At 54.1% G+C, this 23,471-nt stretch overlaps 1 protein-coding gene across 1 annotated transcript; it reads left to right on the top strand.

Annotated features, from left to right (window-relative positions):
• Window positions 1-5,798: 5,798 nt before the first annotated feature.
• On the top strand, window positions 5,799-8,689 carry PRSS47 (serine protease 47). Its single transcript, XM_040620394.1, is given in 4 exon segments — window positions 5,799-5,997; window positions 6,858-7,020; window positions 8,381-8,661; window positions 8,664-8,689. Coding segments are annotated over 4 exon segments (669 nt in total).
• Window positions 8,690-23,471: the final 14,782 nt, after the last annotated feature.

Raw genomic sequence — 23,471 nt, 5'->3', positions numbered from 1 at the left:
GGGGGTCAGGGAGGGAGGGCATGACTGTGGGGGCGGGGTGGCGGCAGCCCACTGGGGCACTGTGAGTGAATTGGGAATAAAGATGGTTTTGCTGGGAAATGCTCCGGGCCACTGTCTTCCTGCTGGCATCTGGGCTGCTGCACGGAGAGGGGCCCCCACAGGAAGGAAGGGGCTGAGAGGGGCCTCGTGGGGCTTCCCATTGCCATCTGGATCCCTGAACGTCAGGGAGGGGGAGCCCTCTGCACCACGACCATTTGCGAGAATGGAGTCTGCAGACAGGCTTGGCTTCGGGAGCTCCCCTCCGTCTCCCTGAAGCGTCCAGCCCCGGGGCTGGCAGGGCTGGCGATCCTCAGCTCCTCCAGGGCTCCCTGTGTGGGGGTCTGAGGGGACGGGCTCTGCGCCCTGGCCTCATGGTAGGAGGGGCGTCTTCTAGTCCCAGTGGGATCATTGAAATAGGAGGGACAGTGGGGGATCGTCCTAGCGCCAGTAAGGACGGACACGGGGAAAGGATCGGGGCAGACGTGGGGGCACTGGCCACGGGGTGCACACAGGAACCACGGTTGTGGGGCAGACACCAAGTCCCTTGGTGGGATTTCTGGACAAGTCTGTCTCCTCCAACCATGCGAGGGGCCCGTCTTGCTGTGGACTCAGAGCAAGGGGGACTGGCCAGGGTCCCTGGGTCTTCAAGGACACCCCACACTTAGTGCCCTCCCTTTCCTCCCTTGAGGGATCCCTGTGTGAACAGCTGTGGATACAGGAGATTCACCACCCAGGGTCTGGCGAGGCTGAAGTGGAGCTGTCCTCAGGACCGCATTCTCATTGGGAGGCTCTGGGTAGAAAATCCACGCCCAAGCTTGTCCTTGTTCATGGCACAATTCGGTTCCATGCAGCTACAGGTCTGAGGTCCTGGTTTCCTCCCCGCGTCGGCGAGGGCCACTCTCAGCTGTACGGGACCACCACATCCCTTGCCATGCAGCCCACCATATTCATGCCAGCAACACGAAACCCTTCTCCTGCTCTGAACTCAGACTGGGGTCACGCCGCTGGCTTTCCGGGGTCCAGTGTGCAGGCGGCAGACCGTGGGACTTCTCAGCCTCCATAACCATGTGAGCCAATCCTCATAATTGATCAATCTGTCTCTCTCCGTCTCTTTCTCTCTCTCCTGATTCCCATTAGCTCTGCTTCTCTGGAGAACCCCAACAAATACAGCAGTCACTATGAAAGTCACTAAAGCTACAGTTAGAGGATTAACAGAGGAAGTAGACAGCACAATAAAAAATGTGAAGAAGAAAGAAGTAAACAAGTAAAAGTGGGGAAAAGATAAGAGACATGCAGAAAGCAAGTAGCAAATTGGAAAATGTAGTTCCAGCTACATCAATAATCCCTAAGTGTGAATAGTCAAACACTCCAATTTAAACATAGAGATTGATGGACCATATTAATTTTTCAAAATATTTTTTTATTTATTTGACAGAGAGCACGAGCAGGGGGAGCAGCAGAGGCAGAGGAAGAAGCAGACTCCCCTCTGAGCAGGGAGCCCGATGTAGGGCTTGATCCCAGGACCCTGGGATCATGACCTAAGCTGAAGGCAGACGCCTAATCGACTGAGGCACCCAGGCATCCCGATGGACATATTAAAAAAGCAAGGCCCTTATAAATATGGTGTCTAAGAGGTAGAAGGAAAGAAATAAGAAATTAGAGTAACCCAACTTTGAATGGAAGAAGTAGAACTTTTATTTGTAGAAGACACGATCGTCTATGCAGAAAATTCCAATGAACCCACCAAAACAAATCAAAAGAGACTAGAATTAATAAAGGTTGAAGACCTTAAGAAGCAATATTTCTTACAAAAGCCAATGGTATTTCTGTACACTAGCTATGGAAATATGAAAAAAATTAACAAAAAAATCTCGTTCACAGTAGTATGGAAAATACTTAGATATACATTTAATGAAGACGTACAAGATCACCTGTACCCTGAGAACTACAAAATATTGCTAAGAGAAGTTAAGGATCTAAATAAATAGAGAAACATTTCTTGTTCATGGAACGGGAAATTTCGTATTATCAAGAAGGCAATTCTCAAATTCACCTATGAATGTGATGCAGTCCCTGTGGAAATCTCAGCAGATTTTTGGGGGGGTACAAATTGACCAGCTGATCCTATAATACATATGAGAATGTTAAAGGCCTTAAATAGCCCAAATAATTTGGAAAAATAACAAATCTGGAAAACTGGCACTGCCTGGTTCAAAGTTTGCTACAATGCATGTTAGTCTGGACAGTGGAAATCTGGCACGAGAGCTCCCATCTAGGACAATGGCACAGAACTGACGGTCTAGAAATAAAAGCTTATCTTTTATTATGAATTGATTTTCAACAAAGGCCCTAAAACGAATCAGTGGGGGAAAGACTAATATTTTTTTTTTAACTGAACAATGGTTCTGGGACAATGGTGTTAGGATGAGTCACAAGAAAATCTAAAAACCCAACCAACAGAAAAAACTTACATCACACTAGACAACAATGAACTAAAAATCTACCCAAATGTAATTTCTCAATGAAAATAGTAGAAAGCCTTCATGACCTCTTAGCTATGACACAAAAAGCATGATCCATAGGGAAACCAAACCTATTAGACGTCAAAAATTAAAAACTTTTGCTCTCCAAAAGCCACTGTGGAAAATGTGAGAAGACAAGCCAGAGACTCGGAGAAAATACTCACACATCACGTACCTGTAAAGATCATAGATAACAACTAGGTGAAAAGACAAGACATTTTCTGAAATAAGCAAAAGATTTGAATGGACATTTTTACTAAAGAAAATATACAAGTGGCAATGAAGCAATGCAAACACGTTCAACCTTGTTGGCCGTTAGGGGAAAGGCAATTAAAACTACAGGAAGACATCGCCTCACACCCTTAAGATGACTATAATACAAAGACAAGTGTTGGCAAGCCCATGGAATAAACTGGAAGTTTCCTACAGGGGAGCAGGAATGTGAAATGGTGCAGAGTCTTTGGAAAGCAGTTTGTCAGCTGATACAACCTTCAAGATAAACTTATATACGACCCAGGACTTTCATTCCTTTCCTAGGAATCTACCCAAGAAAAATGAAAACAGATGTCCACATGAAGACCAGCACATGAATTTCCGTAGCAGCATTATTTGTAATATTCCAAAACCGCATACAGGGGCGCCTGGGTGGCTCAGTCAGTTAAGCCTCCGACTCTTGATTTTGGCTCGGGTCATGATCTCAGGTCGTGAGATCCAGCTGGGTGTGGAGCTCTGTGCTGGGTGGGGAGTCTGCTTGAGATGGTCTCTCTCTCCCTGTGCTTGCACACACCTGCAGGTGCGTGCCCTCTCTCTCTCTTAAAAAAAAAAACAACAAAAACTGCAAATAATCCAAATGTCCATCAGGCAGCAGGTGGATCATCAAACTGTGGCACAACCGTACCAGGACAGAGTACCAGTATGTGCCTGCACGCATCGCCGTCCAAAACACCCGCTAATGTTGCTGGGCAGAAACAGTTTGAACTCAGGTTCGCTGCTCACCTCTTGAAAATCAACACTCGAGAGACAAGTGAGGGTGGGCAAGAAGAGGTCGCTATATTCAGAAAGCCGGCAACCAGGAAAAAGTCTGGAAGGCCACCATCCTCGTCCAGGCCAGCAGGAAGGTCTTAGAAGGGGACGGTGCAGGGAATGGGGAGGGGGCCGTGAGCAGGAGACACGGTGCCCACGTGGTCAGCTCTATGTCCACGGGACCCTGACAGACTTGCTGGCATCCGTGGCAGGTGTTTTCGAATGTGGTCGGGCGTTATCTCCTGGGAGAGTCTGGTCCTTCCCTCTCAAGGCCAGTGGTCTGCAAATCCAAGGCCGCGGGTTAGTTTGCTGCAGACCCGGACACAGGGCAGCAAGACGGGGCGGTTAGCGTGAAGGCACCCCACCGCGGAGGCCGCGGGAGTGCTGTCACACTAAGTGAAACAAGCCAGACTTGAAAGACTACATTTATGTGATTCCATGTCTGTGAAATGTCCAGAAAACACAACTGCAGAGGGACGTAGAGCAGATCGGTGGCTGTCTAGAGCCATCGGTGGGAGCAGAGATCAGCTGCAAATCTGATGATTGTTGTGCAGTTCTCGAAGTCGACTGAAAATCATTCAGTTGTCCCTTGTAAGGAGTGTATTTTACGGTATATAGAGTATATCTCCACAAAGCTGTTTAGAAGGTGGACAAGAAATCTTGTAGCTGTGTGACTTGGTGTTTCTATGGTTTCCGTTCACCCTGCGCAATCCTCAGTGTCTTACTGGCTCCTTGTCTCCTTTCTGTGTTTTGGGCTCTAATTTTGTTCTACGTGTTTCTTTCAATGATTTTATCCACTCCCATGGCCTCGACTGTCACTTTGAACCTTAAAGTACTCTTATCTCCACGCCAAGGCACTTCCCCGAATTCTAAATTCTAAATTGCTGCTTCCAAATGCCTGCTGGACAAATGCAACTACACACTCCACGGGAACATCAACTTCGGCTCATTTACTGTGCTCCCCAGGGCCCACCTCACCTTCACCATGAACCCTGGGTTCCCTTTGACCAAGTTCACAAACTATTCTTCCAGCCTCCATAATGAAATAGAAATGTTTCCCAACACGAGTATAGTTTCCCCAAAACCTAAGCGTGAATTTTTTAAATTTAGTGAAGTATAAGTTCTTAACTAGTTAGTAAAGCTGGGTGTCCCTCAGCTTCTGTTTCCATTAAATAACAATAGTAGCTATTTTTTTATGGATTCTTTTTTTTTATGTATGTTAGTCACCCCTTCATCAAAATCTAGTGATATACTATATGGTGACCTACAATAGTAGCTTTTAAATTGGAATTTCAGGAGCACCTGGGTGGCTCAGTCAGTGAAGCGGCCGACTCTTGGTTTCAGCTCTGGTCATGATCCCAGGGTGGTGAGATCGAGCCCCACGTCCAGCTCTGCACTGGGCATGCAGCCTGTTTAAGATTCTCTCTCCCTCTGCCCCTCCCCCCTCCCCTGCTCACACACCGTCTCTCTCTCTCTCTCTCTAAACAACAACAAAAATTGATATTTCAGTGTATACTGTGTGCAGCTCTAATTCCCTTACTCTCTCGCCCCTAGACTTGGTGGTGAATAAAATACTGTCCCTGTACACCCGAGGAAACAAGTGTGAAATGATAGGATCTCATTCCGAATATGAACAAATGCGGGATATTACATCGGAGCACACGGTAGGGAGCAGGTCTGACTTTTGGATGTTCCCCTTTAGCTACAGAGAAATCACTGATTCACAAATGTTTAGGGGTCTTTATCCATCTCAGAAAATGTTTGCAATTTGATGGTTCAAAATGACACACTGTAATGTTTCTCTCCCATTTTCTAGATTACCAGTTAGACCAAGCATGCTTTCCCACCTGTGGACCCTTCCCATCCCCACTCCCATGAATGACCTTCTCGTATAGTTCCCATCTGTCTCTGTGGAGTCGATTGTCTTTTCTCTTGAATTCACAGGAGCACTTGATTGCACTGTTTGGATCGTGCTGGGACCAGCTGGGCCAGAAGTCAGGCCCTGGGGGTCAGGACCAGGTGTGGGGAGGAGTCCAGGCCTGGGTCAGGGCTGGGCTAGGGTCTGGGCAGGCTCTGGGCCCAGGGTTAGGAGGAGGTGGTGCTGGGGCGTGTGAGGGGGATCAGGGTGGGGGCAGGAGCAGGGCCTGGGATCCAGACGGGGTCAGGGTGGAGGTCAGGTCGGGTCGGGTCAGGCTGGGGTCAGAAGCCTTATTGATGGCTACAGAGGCGCCGACCTCCCGCTGCCGAGGCTGGCTGGCGGCCCTGCTCTGGGTTTTGGTGCTGCCGGCAGGCATGCGAGGGTCCTGGCCGGTAGCCTCCCGAGCCCCGGCCCTCGCTCCAGACGAGACCGAGGCCCAGGCCGAGGAGCCGGTGCTGCGGGGGCGTGGAACAGAGCCGTTGGCCCCTGGAGCAGGTGCGTTGGGCTGAGGCGTGTGGGCGGAGGGGCTCTGAGAGGGGTTGGGGCGGGGCGCAGCCCCCTCTTCTCTCCGCCCCCTCTGACCAGGCTGCCCTGGGAAATCCCCCAACCGCAACACAGGCGGGTCACAGGCCCCGCTGCGGACCCCCTGGAACCGAGCAGGTGGCCAGGCCTGGCCCTGGGATGGGGGCTGGGCGGGGAAGGACTGCTGCTGAATGAGGGACCCAGGAGGCCCCTTCCAGGGGTCCTGGGCACATCCCTGCCCTCCCGGCCCCCAGGTGAGAATCCCAGGACCAGGGCTGTCTGCATTAGCCCACTTCCTCTTCGTTGAGAAAGGGAGCATCCTGAGTCAGGGGAGGGGCTTTCCCCCAGTCCCCCAGCACCAGACTCCTGCCTGTGAACCTTCCTCCTTGAGATGCTGGGGTGAGGTGGAGGGGCCACAGGAGCCCCCCCGGACGTGCGATCTGGGGCACATCTGGTCACCCGTGAGCCCTGCGGAGCAGGTCAGGAGGGGGAGGTGTGCTGGTTGAAGGGAGTGTCTGGGATGTGCTCCGACCGGGCAGGTGCGTTCAGAGACGTGTGTCTCCCTGCAGACTCTGCTCTGGTCCCCTCGTCCCCTGCCCCGCCCCGGCAGACCCCCGGGCCCCCGTCCCCCCAGGGCTTGCTGGCCTGTGCTCTGCCCTGCAGTCCTCGGCAGCGGTCACAAAGTCAGGGTCCGGCAGCCCTGGCATTTTGGCCAGGCCCCTTAACGCTTGGCCTTGGTTTTTACATCTGTGAAGAGGGGGAGGGCCTCTGGGATTGCATCACTGGGGTCACCAGTGTCTCTATCATGGACAGGGTGGGGGGTGTCTCCACAGTGTGCGGGAAGCCCAAGACGATGGGGAGGATCTACGGTGGCCGGGATGTGTTGGCTGGCCAGTGGCCATGGCAGGCCAGCCTCCGGTACCAGCGCACGCACGTCTGCGGAGCTGTCCTCATTGACCCCCTCTGGCTGGTTTCCACTGCCCACTGCTTCCTCAAGTGAGTCCTTCCCGGGTGCCCGCAGACAGGCCGGTAGGGCAGGGGGGTGCAAGGGGAAGAGGAGTGAAGGGATGATGGGTGTCTGATGCCAGCTCCTCTGGGCTTTGCTCTGGAGCAGCGTATTTGACCTTTGACCCATGTCCCCTCCACCTGAGTGTGCTGCCCGCTCACCTCATCCTCCGACCTCAGCCCCTGTGCCTGCTCCCCAGCACAGACGTGCCCCAGGGAACTAGCAGGGTCTGTCCTGCCGTCGTGCAGTGTGGACAGGCTCTTGGCCTCCTCGGCCAGGGCTTCTCCTCAGTGTCCCAAGACTCCTGGGCGTCAGACCGTAGGCAGGGACCTGGGACTGCTCACACAGCAACAGCTGGCCGGTTTTTCATATTACTTCTGCAGAACTGCGTGCCCGGGAGGAGTCGTGGCTGCCAGCACCCACCTGCCAGGCTGCCTGGGTGGGAGGTGGGCTCCCTGAGCTTGACGTGGCTATTTAGCAGGCTGGCTCCTCTGGCCTCCTGGGCCTGGCTCAGTGCCCAGCTTCTGAACAGACGAGGAGGGGTCTCAAGGGAGTGGGGGCATCACAGCCCACGTCAGGGAACTAGAGTTCAGGCACTGACTGGCTTTAAGGGCCTGGAGCCCCATCGGGACCGACCCTGTGCCAAACATGGGCCCCTCTGTGGCGAGGGGGCGTCTCCATGCTGGCAGGAGAGAAAGCCAACATGGGTGAGAGGGGAGGGCCCCGCGGACAGGGAGGGAGGTCAGGAGAGGAACAGTGGCCCAGCTGGCATGGTGCCGGAAGAAAGGGTTTGGGCATGGGAGTGGGGGAAGTCTTTCCAGGTGGCGGGCCATGCAGCTCGCAGGGTGGGCTGTTCCGTCACTCGTGTTCAGGGGACAAGGCAAGTTTCGATTTCCTGTGCTCATTTGCTCATTTAACAAATGTTTTGTGAACGTGTACGGACCAAATGGACAAGCAGCTGTGGGGCAGGAAGGCGTTTATAGGAAGAAGGGGCAGGAAAGTTGTGGGGCCACAGTCGGGTAGTGGGGAGCTTTGGGAAGGGTTGGGCTAGAGGGAGGTTGGGGCCAGAGCGCCTCTGTGTAAAATGAAAGAGCTCGATGTGAGGCCCCAGCAAGGAGCCTTGAGCACGAGGAATCCCGCTCCTCCAGTGCGAGGTGTAGTGGGGAGACATGTTCTGAGGCTGGGAACAAGAGATCGGTCGGCCTCAAGAGGGTTGGGAAGAGGAGACAGACGCTGCCTGTCCTCCGTCAGGCACAGGCTCCGGAGGGAGGGGTGGTTAGATGAGAGGGCAGGGAGACAGAGCTGGCCCACGCTCAGAGGTGAGAATGACCACGAGCTCCTCTCCGCCAGCAAGTCCCACGCGCCAGCAGACTACCGGGTTCTGCTGGGGAGCACGCGGCTGTACCAGCACACCCCGCACACGCGGGAGCTGTCCCTGCGCCGGATTGTCGTGCACCCAGACTTCGAGAAGCATCACCCCTTCGGGAGTGACATCGTCATGCTACAGCTGCACCTGCCCGTGAACCTCACCGCCTACATCGCCCCCGCCTGCCTCCCAAGCCCGGGCCTGCAGCTGTCCAGCAGCCTGTCCTGCTGGATCACCGGCTGGGGCATGCTCAGCGAGGACAGTGAGGGGGTGTGGGAGACGCGGGCGGGTGAGGGCTGCAGGGGAGAAGGGAGGCGTGGCTGGGCCTGAGGGGCCCCAGGCAAGTGGCCACGGGACCTGGGGCCTCTGGGCCTCATTTCTAGACGACTGGGCCATTTTAGTTCTAGTTCCGAGTAGTGTGTGATTCTGCATTCCCTAAGTCTGAGGGACTGTCCAGCCTCCAGCATTCTCTCTCTCCTCCTTGCACGTGTGTGAGTGCACACACACACACACACGCACACACACAGAGGCAGAGGCCGGTTCTTCTTCCTCGAGGGCAGGGACCATGTCTCACTTGTTTTAATATCCCAAGCTGGCCCCAAGGCCTAGACACTCCACCGCTGCCTCCCCAGTCCGACGGACCATCGCTCCAGACTGGTCTCCCAGCTCCACCCCGTGTGCCCTGCGCTAGCATCCACATGGCCGTCTGTCCTCTTTAAAACATGAGTCCGCCACTTCCCTGCTTAGCTCCCTGCATGCCTTCCCATCCGTGCTTAGAACAAGTCCAACTCCCTGCCTTGGCCGGCAGGCCTGTGTGATGTTGGCCCCACCCTCCCTGCACACCCCCTTGCCCCCTGCACACAGCGCCCCGGCCACCAGCCTCCTTCCTGCTTGAGCGCGCCAGGCTGTCCTCACCCCAGCCCGTGGCCTCGTGGCCTCGGCGGCCTCTCCGCCCTCCAGCGTTTGCATGCGGGAGTCGCTCTGTCCTTACGTCTACAACTCGGCCCCTCCTCTGGAGCTCGACTTGCTCCAGGAGCTCAAGAGGCACTTCCTCCTGTTCTGTCTCCTTCACACCACTTATTAGATCTGTAACAGCCCCGTCCACTTACCTCCTCACCCTGTGTCCCCAACAACAATGCCCCCTGTGTCAGGGGTGTCCACAAGATGCCCAGCATGAGGACAGACGGATGGACAGGTGAGTGCTCGTGGCTGGATGGGGAGGCGCGGCTCGGAGATGAGTGGCTGGTGGGCGGATGCTGGAGGGATGGAGCCGTGCGTGGACAGGTGGGTGTGTGGACAGGTGGGTGGAGGGAGGGAGCCTGGTGGGGTGTGAGGTAGGAGGATGGATGGATGGGAGGAAGGTCAGTGACAGACAAGTGCACGTGAATGGCCTGTGTTGGTCAGTGGTTGCTAAGGGTCCACAAACGGCGTGTGTGGGTGGGATTTGCCCTCTGTCTTTGTGGACTAGGACGGGTATGAGCAAGGTGCACGGAGTGGAGGAGAGTGGAAAGTCTGGGAAATAGGAGAGGAGCCTGTGAGGGACGGACGAAGGCTGCCGCCGCGTTCAAGGCTCATCTGTGCTGAGCAGGCCCCGTGTTTCAGGGGCAGCAGGGGTGCGGCGTGGCTGGGCTTCCCCACAGCGCATGCCCTGGTCTCCTTCTTGTCCACACAGAGCATCTGCCCTCGCCCTTCCATCTGCAGGAGGGTAAGGTGAGGCTCCTTGACAACGAGTTCTGTAATGTCTTATACGGACGAAGACTTAGCAACAGCAAGACCCACTCTGTGCAAGAGGAGATGGTGTGCGCTGGGGACTTCTCGACAGGAAAGGCCATCTGCCAAGTGAGTGGGGCCGTTTCTCTTCTCCCCTACCACCCCCCCGGTCTTCAGGGTCCAGCTTGCGGAGCACCCCTGCCCCCCAGGCCTGCGTGTCGCCCGTCCCCTGCCCCTCCCTAACCCCACGAGGGTGCCCGCAGGACCCCCCACAGCGTCTGCTGTCCAGGTGTGTGTGCGGGCTGAGCTCGTCCGCCCCACCCACCGTCGCCCTCAACACCTCCGGTCAGACTCCGAGCTTTCCCCGCGCAGAGCGTCGTCTCTGTGCTCGGTCTGTGCTTGCTCAGCCCTGCGGCTGGTCCTGCGCGGCCGCGGCTCTGCCCCGCTTGGCCGTGTGCGTTCAGTCCGCCGCGGCTTCTGCTGAGGAGGGCTGGCAGCTTCCGAGTCTCCCTGCCAGTCACTTCAGGTGACTCCTCTGCTTCATGCTCCCGAGCGAGCGGTCGGAGGGAAAGGCCGTGGAGGCTCAGCCGTGGCGGGGTTCGCAGACCTCGCGCCGCCTCGAGCCGCGGTGCGTCTGTATCCTCGCCAACGCCGGGCACTCTCCATCTTTGCTCATTTTGGGTGTGTGCGTCGCGACGTCTCACTGGGGTGTAATTTGTGTTTTCCTGATGACTAAGTCACATAAATTCTCCTGTTTGTTCCCGTGTGTCTTCTGTCAAGTTTCCCTTCTAGGGTTTCCCCCTCCCACTTTTCTGTTGTGCTGTCCTTTCTGGAGCTCTTTGCATTTTCGTATATTGTGGATACGTGTCCGCTGCTGGGCATGTGGACCGTGAGGGTCTCTTTCCGTTCTGTGCGAGGCCCCATCCTGCAGGTGGGCCAGCAGGCCCAGCAAGGGAATGTGGCCAGCCTGATGTAAGGCCCCCCCCCACTCCAAGCCCACCCGGCCTCTGAGCATGCCCCCAGGGCCCAGCCGTGGTACTGCCCGGAGGGCTCCAGAAGGGGAGGGGAGGGGGGCTCTGGACCAGACACCCTGCTCGGCCTCGTGTCCCCGCCTGCTGGGGGGGGGGGGGCTCAGGTGGCACCTTCTGTGCCTGCACGGGGTTCTGAGGCCTCCTTTGTGGGGTTGTTGAAAGGATGGTGCAGTGGGCTGAACACTGTTCCCCAAATTCACGTCCACTGGGAACTTGAGAATGTGACTGTACTGGGAACTCTGTAGGGTCTTCACAGCTGTGATTAGAGTCTCGAGGCGAGGCCGTTCTGGATGCAGAGCGACCCTAAATGCCGTGACTGGTGTGGTTAAAAGATGGAGGGGAGGTGCCAAGACATTTGAGCTCAGACTCTGGCTCTGGAACCGCGAGAGGCAAGTTTCTGTTGTTTTCTAAGCCCCCCGTTTGTGGTTTGTAGGTCATGGGTGATGGTGGCCCCAGGAGGTGTGAGAGGGGCTTGCCGGGGGCAGGCCCCACTGACAGCCGCTCTCACTACGGCCCCGGGAGCTGCCGGGCCGCCTGCCCTCCTGGGAGGACGTAGACCCATTTTCTTGCTTCCCAGGCCACAGCCAGTGGTGTGGACTCTCTGGTCCAGCCTCCTCACAGGGCCAGCTGCACCCAGGGTGATGCAAAGGGCTCAGCCCCTGAGTCCCCACCCGGCTGTCACCCTGGACCTCCCTTCTGACCCTGCCCTCCACCTGCATTCTTCTGCAGAGGCCATGCCTGTGGAGCTTAGAGCCGGTGCCCTTTGTGGGCCTGAGGTCTGGACATCGTAGTGTCCTCAACCCCAGGCTGAGGACACTGCTGAGCTGGACACCCGGGAGTCCCCCCCTTTTCCCTTAGCCTTCCGGTCACCAGAGCCTGTCCATGAGATTCCATCTGGCCCCGTGTTCCAGGCCACCTGTTCTGGCCCCCACCCCGGGCTCTCTTCTCTCCCCTGAAGTGCCCCTCCCCTGTGCAGGGCGCTGGAAGCAGCTCTGGGAGGTGGGTGCTGCCGGGGACTCAGCATTCAGATTGCAGGGTGGACGGACCCGCCTCCAGCCTCAGTCTGTCATTTATCAGTGCTGAGAGTCCAGCCAAGTTTCCTCCCCCATGAAATGGGGTTCCTGTAGAGAGTTTAGCGCGGCACCTGGTCCATAGGAACAAGGAGCACGTGTCGGCCTGGTCTGCCTCCCCGATCTGAGTTCTGCGTGTCCTTCTGGGCCTGCCTCAGACTCACCCTCATCAACGTGGGCGTCGCTGCCTGGGCCCTGCCCAACACACGCACGCACGCGGCTTGCGCTGTCTCTAGGCTGGTGCAAGCCAAGGTGCACTTCTCGTGGGCTGTGTTAGTGATGGGCTTTCCTCTGCCTGCTGAGAGCTCCGCAGGGGCTGGGAGGCCGCTGGAGCCCATCCTGCCTCCTCCAGGCTGGCCCCCATCCTGCCTCCTCCAGGCTGGCCCCGGGTCCCTCGTAGCATCTGCAGCTCACCTGCGCAGACCACTGAGGCCTGCAGTGGACAGAGGCCACGGCACGAGACGGGGGCCAGCTATGGGGGGCACACCGCTGGGAGAACCAGAGGCACTCCAGGTGGGGGCTCTTGGGGGGGCGAGGGGTCATCATTCTCCCAGGAGCCCCTGTGTGTGAGTCTGGGGGCACACTGATGAGCCACCTCAAACTGGGTGGCCACAGCGACAGTCATCATCTGACATTTCTGGGGGTCCAAAGTCTAAAATGCAGGTGTGGGCGCCGCTGACTCCTGCGGGAGGCTCGAGGGAAGACTTTCCTTGCCTTCCTCAGCTCCTGGGGCCACCTGCACTCCTTGGCCCGAGGCCTCCTCCGTCCTCAGAGGGCGTGGCTCCAGCCTCGGCTTCGGGGGCACACTCCTTCTGTGACTCTGACCTCCTGCCTCCCTCTGCCTCGTGCTGACCCACCCAGATAACCCAGGGCAGTCTTCCTGTTCCGAGACCCTCAACTCCACCAGGACTGCAGAGCCCCTCGTAAGGTCGCAGTTTCCAGGGGCAAGGCTGTGTGTCTCTCAGGGTCACATTTTGCCCCGCCGCACCTGTGCCCTTCTCTCTCCTTCAAGCGACCTCTTTCCCAGCCCTGGGTCTCAGCTGGAGATCTGACAACACCCAAGCGGTCGTGCTAGGATCCCAGCCGCCTTCCCACCCACACACCCACTGTGCACTGCTGAACCATCCTGGGACCCTGGAGGTTCTCCCACAGCTCTGGCTCCCACGGAGACCTGCGGCAGGAGTACCCTCCTCTCCGGAAAGGCTCCCCCCAGCGGTCCTGAGTCTCCACCCTGGTGCGTCCCCACCGTGCCACCAACATGCCTTGCCAGCATTTCAGGACTCCAGTAACTCTCAGCACCTGTCAGGGAACCCCTTCCTGCTCCCCCCAGCCCCCCAACAATGTAGGCTGCCTCCACCAGGCCTGGGCTTGGGCATTTTCTGGACATGCTTGACCAAGAAGCTCAGAGAAAACCAAAGCCCTAAATGGGTGAAAAGAAGGGGGCCCCAGGGGGGATGCATGCTGCAGCTCCAGTGGTGGTGGGGGGCCGGCAGCTGCAGAGGCTTTGGCCGGCCAGGATCCACTCACAGCCAGCCCTGTGGGCCCTGTCCCTGCAGCTGTCCCCTCTAGGCGTTGGGCGGTGCCTTGTCCCAGCCGCCAGACTTCCCCAGACTCACAAGTGCCACCTGCCCCCTGCTATTGTCAGGCTCTGCTCAGTCACCCACACTAACGCCCCTCTCTGTCCTAGGGTGATTCCGGGGGCCCCCTCGTCTGCGACCTCCCCGCAGCCTGGGTTCTGGTGGGGCTGGCCAGCTGGGGCTTGGACTGCCGGCACCCTCTCTACCCCAGCGTCTTCACCAGGGTCGACTACTTCACCGACTGGATCCACAAGACCCAGAGGCTCACACCCCCCCCTGATCCCACATCTGCTCCTCAGTCTCCAGAGCAGCCTCTGCAGGCCGCCAGCTCCGCGGGGCGTGGCACAGCCCTCATACCTCCCCAGACCTGGCTCCTGCTACTGTTTGCGCTCAGGGACCCACGGCAGGCCCTGCGGTGACCCACCGAGCCCCTCTGTCCAGCTCTCTGCCTCAGACCCAGTCTGCTTGCTGGAACCTTCCACACCTCCCCTCCCCCAGCCCCACTGGCTCTCAGGGTTCCTCCGGGACTTCCCTGTCCATCAGCTGCCACCCCCCAAGCCAAGCCTGAAAAAACAAACAGAAACAAATAAAGGACTCATTCCGCTCCTGTCTGGGGACCCCATTCCCCCTCCTGTTCCTCAGCGTTCACCGCTCCCTCGAGGCCAAGCATCTGGCTCCCGGTGCAAGGAAAGGGGGCCTGTCAGGGAGACTGTCCTGGGAGGGAGCCAGGGCTGCCAGCTGGGAGGAGAGCAGACTCCACCCCTGCCTCAGGGAGCACTGGCGAGCACGTGGGCCTTCAGAGGAAGTGTGTCAGGCAGCTCCGGCTGCTTAACAAACACCAGAGACCCACTTGAACAGAAGGAATTTATCACCTCCCAGCCCTGGAGGTGGGAAGTCGGAGGTCCAGGCGTGGGCGGGCCGGTTTCACCCGAGGCCTCTCTGCGGGCCGGTAGACCCGGGCTTCTCCGTCTTTCCCGTCTCCCCCGTTGTCCCCACATGGTCGTCCCTCTGTGTGTGTTTGTGTCCTTATCTCCTTATAAGGACACCAGTCATATGGGATTAGGGCCACCCTAGTGACCTCATTTACCCTTAATCAGCTCTGCAAAGACCTTATCTCCAAATACAGCCACATTCTGAGGCGCTGGGAGTTAGGACTCCAATACAAGAATTTTGGAGAACACAGTTCAGCCCACAAGCAGAAGTAAGACATTTCACCAGATGTCTACAGTGCGGGGGAGCAACAGTGTCCCCAAAGTAGAGAAACACCAATCCAGGGATTTGGAGGGGGGAGGACCGACTCCCAGTAGAGGTGGAGGGAAGCTCCAGACTGTAGGGTGATTGAGTTGGACTGGGGTGCACAACCAGGCCATGAGGAGGGGGGTTCTGGCCCTCAGTAGGGACGGCTCTCAGACACAGAGGGTCTGGGAGAGTGAGCCAGGAACAGAGGAGGCCGGATGCCGGGCTGAGAGCTGAGGTTCAGGCCGGTGGTCCTCAGACCTGCGTTCTACAGCGGGCTCCCAGCACCTTCCAAAACCTGCCCCCGTGGCCCCACTCTTTGCAGTCAGAAGGGGCCCAGCTCCTCGTGAAACGGCTCCCTGCTTCCCAAGGCTGCAAGACACCCTGTCTGACGTGTCCCCATACCTTCAACAGCTGGATGCTGAAGTCACCTTTCCTGCTTAGGTGACCCAGGACCTGGTGGCCAGGCGATGAGCCTTGAAGCAATGCTCTAGGGTGTCCTTCCGGCCGTCTGCCTGACAAAGGCCCTTGTACAGCCAGCATAGCCCCCTACTCACAATGTACCCACCCCAGGCCTCACACCCACAATAAGGTGGGAAAGAGCCCATTTAATGCACGTCCAGTACAGATCAAATGCCATTCAGAGGGCTCCATGCAAATTCTTTCCAATTCTGGCATTGTTTAAATATCCTGGATCCTTGCTGACAGATGGGCAAAAATGGATTCACATGCTTGTTAACACTGGGATCTCACTGGTGCAGGCGCTGCCTTCCAGGATGATCTTGGGAGCCTCGGGAATGTGTCTTCCCAGGGCCTACACCTGTGTGGCATTGCTGGCAGACCCTGCCCTAGCCGTCCCCCTAGCCGGAGCCCCGCCAGTGAGGTACCCTATGCCTGGCTGTGTGCCTGCCACTGGCTCAGCTGTCTGTGGAAGTGGAAAGGAGAGCATTCTCTCCCTCTGTGGGAAATTCACTGCTGGGGCCCCAGGCAGGCGTGCTCAGGCCCCTGGGTGTCAGTGAGTACTGAGACGGCACGCGGTTCTCACACTCTCACAAGTTAGGGCAGCTCGGGCACTTCAGCTGGACCATTAGCATCCCCGCGGGTTCTCACCGTTGCGCCTGCCAACTGTGGCAGCCGCAGCTGGCTGTGCTCTGGAGCTGGGTGCTTTCTGCCCCTCCTGGGTTCTCAGACCTCTCCCAGAGGCATCCCGCGCATACCTCACCTGCACGACGGAGCATCCAACTTTCAGGAACAGCCCAGCCACTCCCCACTTCGTGCTCAGTAGTTTCGTCCTGCCTCGGCTTCCTGTAAAGATCAAATGAAGTCTTGCGGGGTTCCGTAGGGTTTCAGAGATGGCACAAGTCATAGAACAGGGACTCAGACCTACACCTCTCTCTCAGGGAGCTGGAGCTCCTTGCTATTCCAAACTCCAGCAGGCTGGGCTCAGGTGCTGTTACCCTGCCTGCCCTCCCCTCAGACACCAGGGAAAGGCTTCCTCAGATCTGTCTCCAGAGTGGGTCCCAGATAACCACTCCTGAGTAGACAGTCTAGGGTGGGGTGGAGGGAAGGGGCCGAGTGGAGGAGGCAGTGAGCCTAGGAACGGGGCCTGGAGGGGTACTGGAGGCATCCGTGGGGAGAGGGACGTGGAAGGTCTGCCACTGGGGATTCCCTGCCCTCCTAGATGGGGCACTGGCACTGGCTGCCAGCTCTCGTTGCCGAGTCAACCCCAGATAAGCTACAGAAGTGAGAGCAAGCTAACAGGAACCAGTTAGAGGCTTCCTGTTTCCAGTCTGGAGTGTAAGAAGCTTGAAAGTCATTATTCCCATCCTCAAAACATGAAAAACATTGAACAAACTAAAAATCAATAACTCTTCTTAGACCCAGCAGAGAATTGAGGTCATAGGGCAAGCCGTGGCCCAGAAAATCAGAGAGACCAGCAGATGAGGAATCCCAGCTTGCACAAGTGTGGCCAGCTGCCGGAGAGCTGCAGGAGAGCTCACGTGGTAGCTGGCGGCTAGAGACCTGTGTGGGCCAGCTGGAGAGTCCAAGGCTCTGGGGTCCAGCCCCGGGGGGCCCACACTTGCACAAGCGTTTCCTCCAGTAGCCTTGTTACAGTCTCAAGTGTAGGTCAGAGAAAACTCCTTCCTGCTTCTGGTAGGGCACATAGATTCTCCAGACCTGTAGCTTCTTTTCATGCCTGGCCAGGCCTTTCATCCGGGAAAAGTTTTAATTTTGATGAAATCCAATTTTTTCATTTTCTTTTATCTGGTGCTTTTGCTGTCGGGTCTAAGAGCTCTTCAACAAGCCCTAGCACCCAAAGATGTTCTCCTAGCTTAGCTTATAAAAGGTTCAAAGTTTATATCTTACATTTGAATCTATTATCTGTTCTGAGTTATTTTTAACATTTGCCAAAAACACTATCCTCTATCATATTGCTTTTGCACTTTTCTAAAACACAAGTTTGCTGTATCTCTGTGTGACTATTTCTGTATTCTCTGTCCCGTCCATGGAGCCACATACCTATCCCACCACGCTGCCTTACACTGTAGCTTTATGTCAAGTCTTAACACCCTCCCGTTGTATTCTGCTTTCTCCAAACAGTTGTAGCTCTTCTGGTCCCTTTACCTTTTCCTCCATACATTTGGGATAAGCTTGTCTAGGTGGACAAAAGAATTCTGTGGGAAGTGACATTTTACTATATTGTCTTCCAATCCGTGAATGTGACATATCTCTTTATTTAGGTCTTGTTTAGTTCTTTTCATCAAGGTTTTATTGGTTTTATCATACAGATCCTCTCTGTTTATGTTTAGTTAGCCACCATACAGTACATCATTAATTTTTGATGTAGAGTTCAACGATTCATTAGTTGCATATAACACCCAGTGCTCATCACAGCACATGCCCTCCTTAATACCCACCACCCGGCAACCCCAGATCCTTTCTTTTAAAAAAGTTTTACAACCAAACATTTCACTTTCTGGAATTGTTGTACATGTCATTGTGTTTTTAATTTTGGTTTCCAGTCGTTCATTGTTAGTATTAGGAAATACAATTCATGTTTCTGTGCTGATCTTGTATCCTGAGACTTTGATAGACTGATTATCATTTGTTAGGCATTTTCTTGTTGATTTCTTTGGGTTTTCTATGTGAACAGTCATGTCATCCATGAATATGGACAGTAATCCTTCCTTCCTTCTAATCTGTCTTTTTTCCTTTTCTTGCCATACTGCACTGGCCAGTATCTACAGTACTAAGTTGAAAAGGAGAGATGAGAGAACATTCTGGTCTTGTTTTTGAATTTAAGAGAAAAATGTCCAGGGGCGCCTGGGTGGCACAGCGGTTAAGCGTCTGCCTTCGGCTCAGGGCGTGATCCCGGAGTTCTGGGATCGAGCCCCACATCAGGCTCCTCTGCTGTGAACCTGCTTCTTCCTCTCCCACTCCCCCTGCTTGTGTTCCCTCTCTCGCTGGCTGTCTCTACCTCTGTCAAATAAATAAATAAAATCTTTAAAAAAAAAAAAAAAGAGAAAAATGTCCATTCTTTCACCATTACATATGATGTCATCAGGTTTTTTTGTAGATATTCCTTGCTAAGTTGAGGTAGTGCCCTTCCATTCCCAGTTTTATGAGTGTCTAACATGAATGTGTGTTGTTTTGTCAAATGCTTTTTCTGCATTAACTGCTATGCCACAAGTGTCTTTTTCTATAGACTATTGATATGGTGGATTACATTGATGATTTTTGAATATTGAACCAGGCTTGCATTCCTAGAATAAACTCCATTTAATTATAGTGTATTGGGATGCCTGGGTGGCTCAGTTGGTTAAACGTCTGCCTTGGGCTCAGGTCATGATCTCAGGGTCCTGGGATTGAGCCCCATATTGGGCTCCCTGCTCAGTGGGAAGTCTGCTTCTCCCTCTCCCTCTGCTGCTCCCCCTGCTTGCATTCTCTCATTCACACACTCTCTCTCAAATGAATAAATAAAATCTATTTAAAAATAATGGTGTATTATTTTTTCCTTCTTTTTTCATGTGTTGGCTTTAGTTTGCTATTTTTTTCTAGTTTCCTTTGGTAGAAGCTTAGATTATTAATTTGAGAACTTCCTTCTTTTCTAATATAGGTATTTAGTGCCATTTTTCCCTCTTAGCAATGTTTCTTTTTTTTTTTTTTTAAGATTTTATTTATTTATTTGACAGAGAGAGAGACAGCCAGCGAGAGAGGGAACACAAGCAGGGGAAGTGGGAGAGGAAGCAGGCTCCCAGCGGGCAGGGAGCCCGATGCGGGGCTCAATCCCAGGACTCTGGGATCATGCCCTGAGCCAAAGGCAGACACTTAATGACTGAGCCACCCAGGCGCCCCCCCTCTTAGCAATGTTTTATCTGGGTCCTACCACATTTTATATGTTGTATTTTCATTTTCATTTTGTTCTGTGTATTTTTAAAAATTTCTTCAAGATACTTGTTTTTACCATGAATTATTTGGAAGTTTGCATCTTAATTTTCAAATATTTGGAGGCTTTCTTATTATTATTGTCATTTTTATATTATTTAAAGCTTATACTTTGGACATACTAGAGTAAGATGCAATTATATTTACTTTAGTTACTTTAAATGCATTCTTCAAATATCATTGGAATAAACTTTTCAAACATTAATTTTACATAGTAGTTCAGATCAGTCTTTTGTACTTGTTAGAGTAACCATAAGGGAATGCCCTGAAAATATAAATCCTAGGCTGCCAGACATGTTTATCAGGGGACAAGTGGGAGTTTGTGGGTTCCCATTATACTTGCTTTCTGGACCAGCACACAGGGATCCTGAAGGGATCCAGGATCCAGGATCCAGGAGAGAGGCCCAGCCGTCAAGCTCTGATGCGATCTAGTGTATGATCAGAGAATCCCAGGCCCTGTGCTGGCAGGAACTAGAACTAGCACCATCATCTAGTGAGCATCCTGTGAGCACTCAGGGTGAGAGGAGCACCAGTTGTTTCCTTGTTGGTCAGCATCTGATTTTGAGCTTGTGGTTGCAGCTCTAATGCTCAGTAGGCCCATGGCTGAGCCACCAGGTGGTGCTTACCAGCTTTGACAGCTGTGGGCCCTGGCTGTGGGCAGTGTCCATGAAAGCTCAGGGAGGCCAGTCCAGCGGGAAGCCGTCTGAGACAAGTTGGCCTTGCCCTCTTGCCACTTCAACAGTCAACATGTTCATCATGACCCCTGACTCCCCCCACCCAGATAAGGGCACAATTTCTCATGAGGTTGCCCATCTCTTATTTTTCAAACATCAACAACATCGTTTCATAAAGAAAGGACATCCTAACCCCAATTGACTAGGAAGCACATCTTGCAAAATAAGCAGGTTTGCCCTAAAACAAGACTTTTAGTGACTTCCATGGACCACTCTGGATTTCTCCAAATGTGAGAAGTCCATGCTGGAGATCACCTCAGATGTTGTGTGCTGTCAGAAGCTTCTGTGAAGGCAGGAAGCTGGCACCCTCACTGGCTACATGGGCGGTGGACGTGAAGGGACAGCAGGTGCCAGGTCTGCGTTCTCAGCAAGGCTGACCTCTGCCTATGTCCCTTTGTGTCCCTGCCTTCCGAGGAATGACGCCATGCTGGGGACAGTACCCAGCTTCCCGATGAGTTACTACAGAATTGCTCCTGCCTGACGAGAGGGTCACCTGCAGGCCAGAGGGCTCCAGTCTTCCCTGGAACACATTGCTCCCAGCCCACCACTTAACAATCCCCTTCAAACAAAGCCACTCAAGCAGCACATTCGTAAAGTTTGTTCTGTTAGGATATTCAGTCTGTGATTTGGAAAATGGTGGCTCCTTGCCCTGCTCTTGGAGAAACAGGACATACTGTGTGGAGAACTCAGCCCAGGGGGACCCAGAGTCTCACTGACTGTCAAGTCTGTTTCTTCAACCAGTGCTTTGATTCCCGGTTGGGGGTAATGAAGACAGGTGGTCACTGTCTTCGCGGTGATGGCCTTTTGCTGGTGTCGCTGGCCAAGGTTGCCTTGGTCAATATTATGTACAAGAGGTCTCCCAGCAGCTGCCTCTCTCCTGATCAAGCCACAGCCACACTGACCCTAGGCTGAGCATCTCCTTGGTACACCCTGTGGATGGTGGTTACTTCCCTGGTTCCGTGAATGTGTCATCCACTCAAACTATTATTTCTTGATGTTCTTTGCAACTTTCAATTCCAAAGAAATTGAAATCCTTCTTGTGGATCAGATAACCATAGGAACACAGCTCGTTTTGTAGCCCATGCTCCTGAACACTAAACCGGGTAGGCTATGGCGCGAGGCGCCGTCCGTTGGCGGTTCGGGGGACCCTGTGGGGGTGATGCGGGTCCTATGAGTCGGTGGTGGCGTCCTTTGGCGGCTCTGGGTGTGGGGTCCGGTGTCCTGCGGGTCTGGTGTCCGCGCTCGTGGACCTGCTGCCCTTCAAGTATCTCTCCACTCAAAAACAATGAAAATAACATTCTGTGGGTCTCTCTGGAATTTTTTTTTTTTTAGTGTTATTTTATGTTAGTCACCATACAGTACATCCCTGGTTTCTGATGTAAAGTTCGATGATTCATTAGTTGCGTATAACACCCAGTGCACCATGCAATACATGCCCTCCTTACTACCCATCACCAGCCCATTCCATTCTCCCACCCACCTCTCCTCTGAAGCCCTCAGTTTGTTTCTCTGGAATTTGAATTTGGAGGCAACAAGTACCAAAGTTGGGAATACTCCTCTGACTCATTTATTGAGTAACTCCAGAGGGTGCCAGAGTCTTGGGTCTGGAGCCAGAGCAGGCTCTACAGCAGACCCTAGCTGTGGCACAAGAAGACCTCCTTGATCCTAGAATTCAGCAGGTCAGAAGGTGCTAGCAAGATCTGTGATCGGTAAGGATGTTGTCTGGAATCTGGAAAGCTCCAACAGGGACAACAGAACAGAGAGGTAGGGTTCTGGAGTAAATCTGTGCCTTCTAGGGTTGAGAACCAGTCATGTGAAGAGTAGCTCCTGTGACCTGGTAGCGACAGATCACCCAACAGCAGGACACAATGTGAGAACTGATCGGAGTTTCCCATCATAAGCTAGACGTGATGTGATCCACCCATTACAGAATTCAGCGTGCACAGCAGTGATCTATCATGCAATGCTTATGGCCCGTTTGGGACTGCACCTAAGCGTGGCCATAAGACCCAACAGAATCATAGGAGCAGGTGACCCAGATTCCTACCTGTGCTGCCTCTCCCCTCAACTGCACCCATGCTTCATGGGGGGTTCCTACAACCAACCAGCATGAGGAAAGGACTGAGTGAATCACACCCAGGCTGGCTGGTCATGTGGGTGTTGGCAGAAATGGCCTGCTGCTGCACTATGCCTCACTACAGCACCACTGGGGATATCCCTGAAAGACACTGTGAAAGGAAGTCCTTCAAATGAACCAAGCTGAGAGCGGCTCAGTTATTCATTCATAAGAAAGAAAATGACTGTGGGTACAGAGATACATGGACTTTTGACAGTGGCAGATGGATTGCCTGGTCAGGGGCCTAGAAGGGTCAAACTGGAGGTCCGAGGAAGGTGGAGTTGGGCAAACAGCATGAGACCTGTGTCTTACCTGAAAGCCCACCAGAGACCATGTACTACAGGGAAGGCTCTCAATAATACGGCAACAGGATGACCATCCTCTGGCTGCCAGGCAGACTCTTCTCACCAATCCGGTCCCTGTGCAAAGACCCATGAACAGTGTCAGGGGTAACAAACAGCTAAGCACAGGCCCAATGACAAGGACTTCCTGTATCAAGACTCACATTACCACCACAGCTGAAGGCCTGTCCATGATGCTATCCACTTGGCACCATTAATCACGGGGCAGTATTTTGTCCTTATGACCCCTGCCTATGGTTCTGCCAGCACCAGCACCCAAAGTCTTATGGAATGCCTTACCTGTGATATCCCACAGTACTGCCTCAGAATGAAGGACTTATTTTACACCAAAGGAGGTGTGACCATGAGCTCATCACTATGGAATGCACTGGTCTTGTCCCATCCCATCATCCAGGATTAACTGGCCTGATGTGATGATGACATGGCCTACTGACGGTTGCACCACGGTGCTGGCCAGAGGACAACACCTAATGTGGCCTGGATACCATCTTCCAATCCATGATGTGGCATACATTCTGAACCAATGACGAATAGTGCCACTACTGCTAGAATATAGGAGTCTGAGAACCAACAGGTGTAGGAGTGGCCCCATCTATTATGACAGTCAGCAAACCCGCATATTTCATTTCCCATTCATGCAACCCGGGGCTCTCGCAGGTTATGGATAGGTCCTAGCTGCTGGAGATAGGAGTGGAGACAATTCTTTCAGGGTCACAGTAAGCATTCCTTTTAAATGGAAGCTGTGACTACTACCTCTTTTTTGTTCTTGGCCAGTGGCCCAACAGGCAAAGGA

This window comes from Ursus maritimus, unplaced genomic scaffold (assembly GCF_017311325.1).
Source record: "Ursus maritimus isolate PB19 unplaced genomic scaffold, ASM1731132v1 scaffold_34, whole genome shotgun sequence".
In the NCBI taxonomy this organism is placed as follows: Eukaryota; Metazoa; Chordata; class Mammalia; order Carnivora; family Ursidae; genus Ursus; species Ursus maritimus.
The sequence above is the reverse complement of the archived record's forward strand: the minus strand, read 5'-3'. Positions and strand labels throughout refer to the sequence as shown.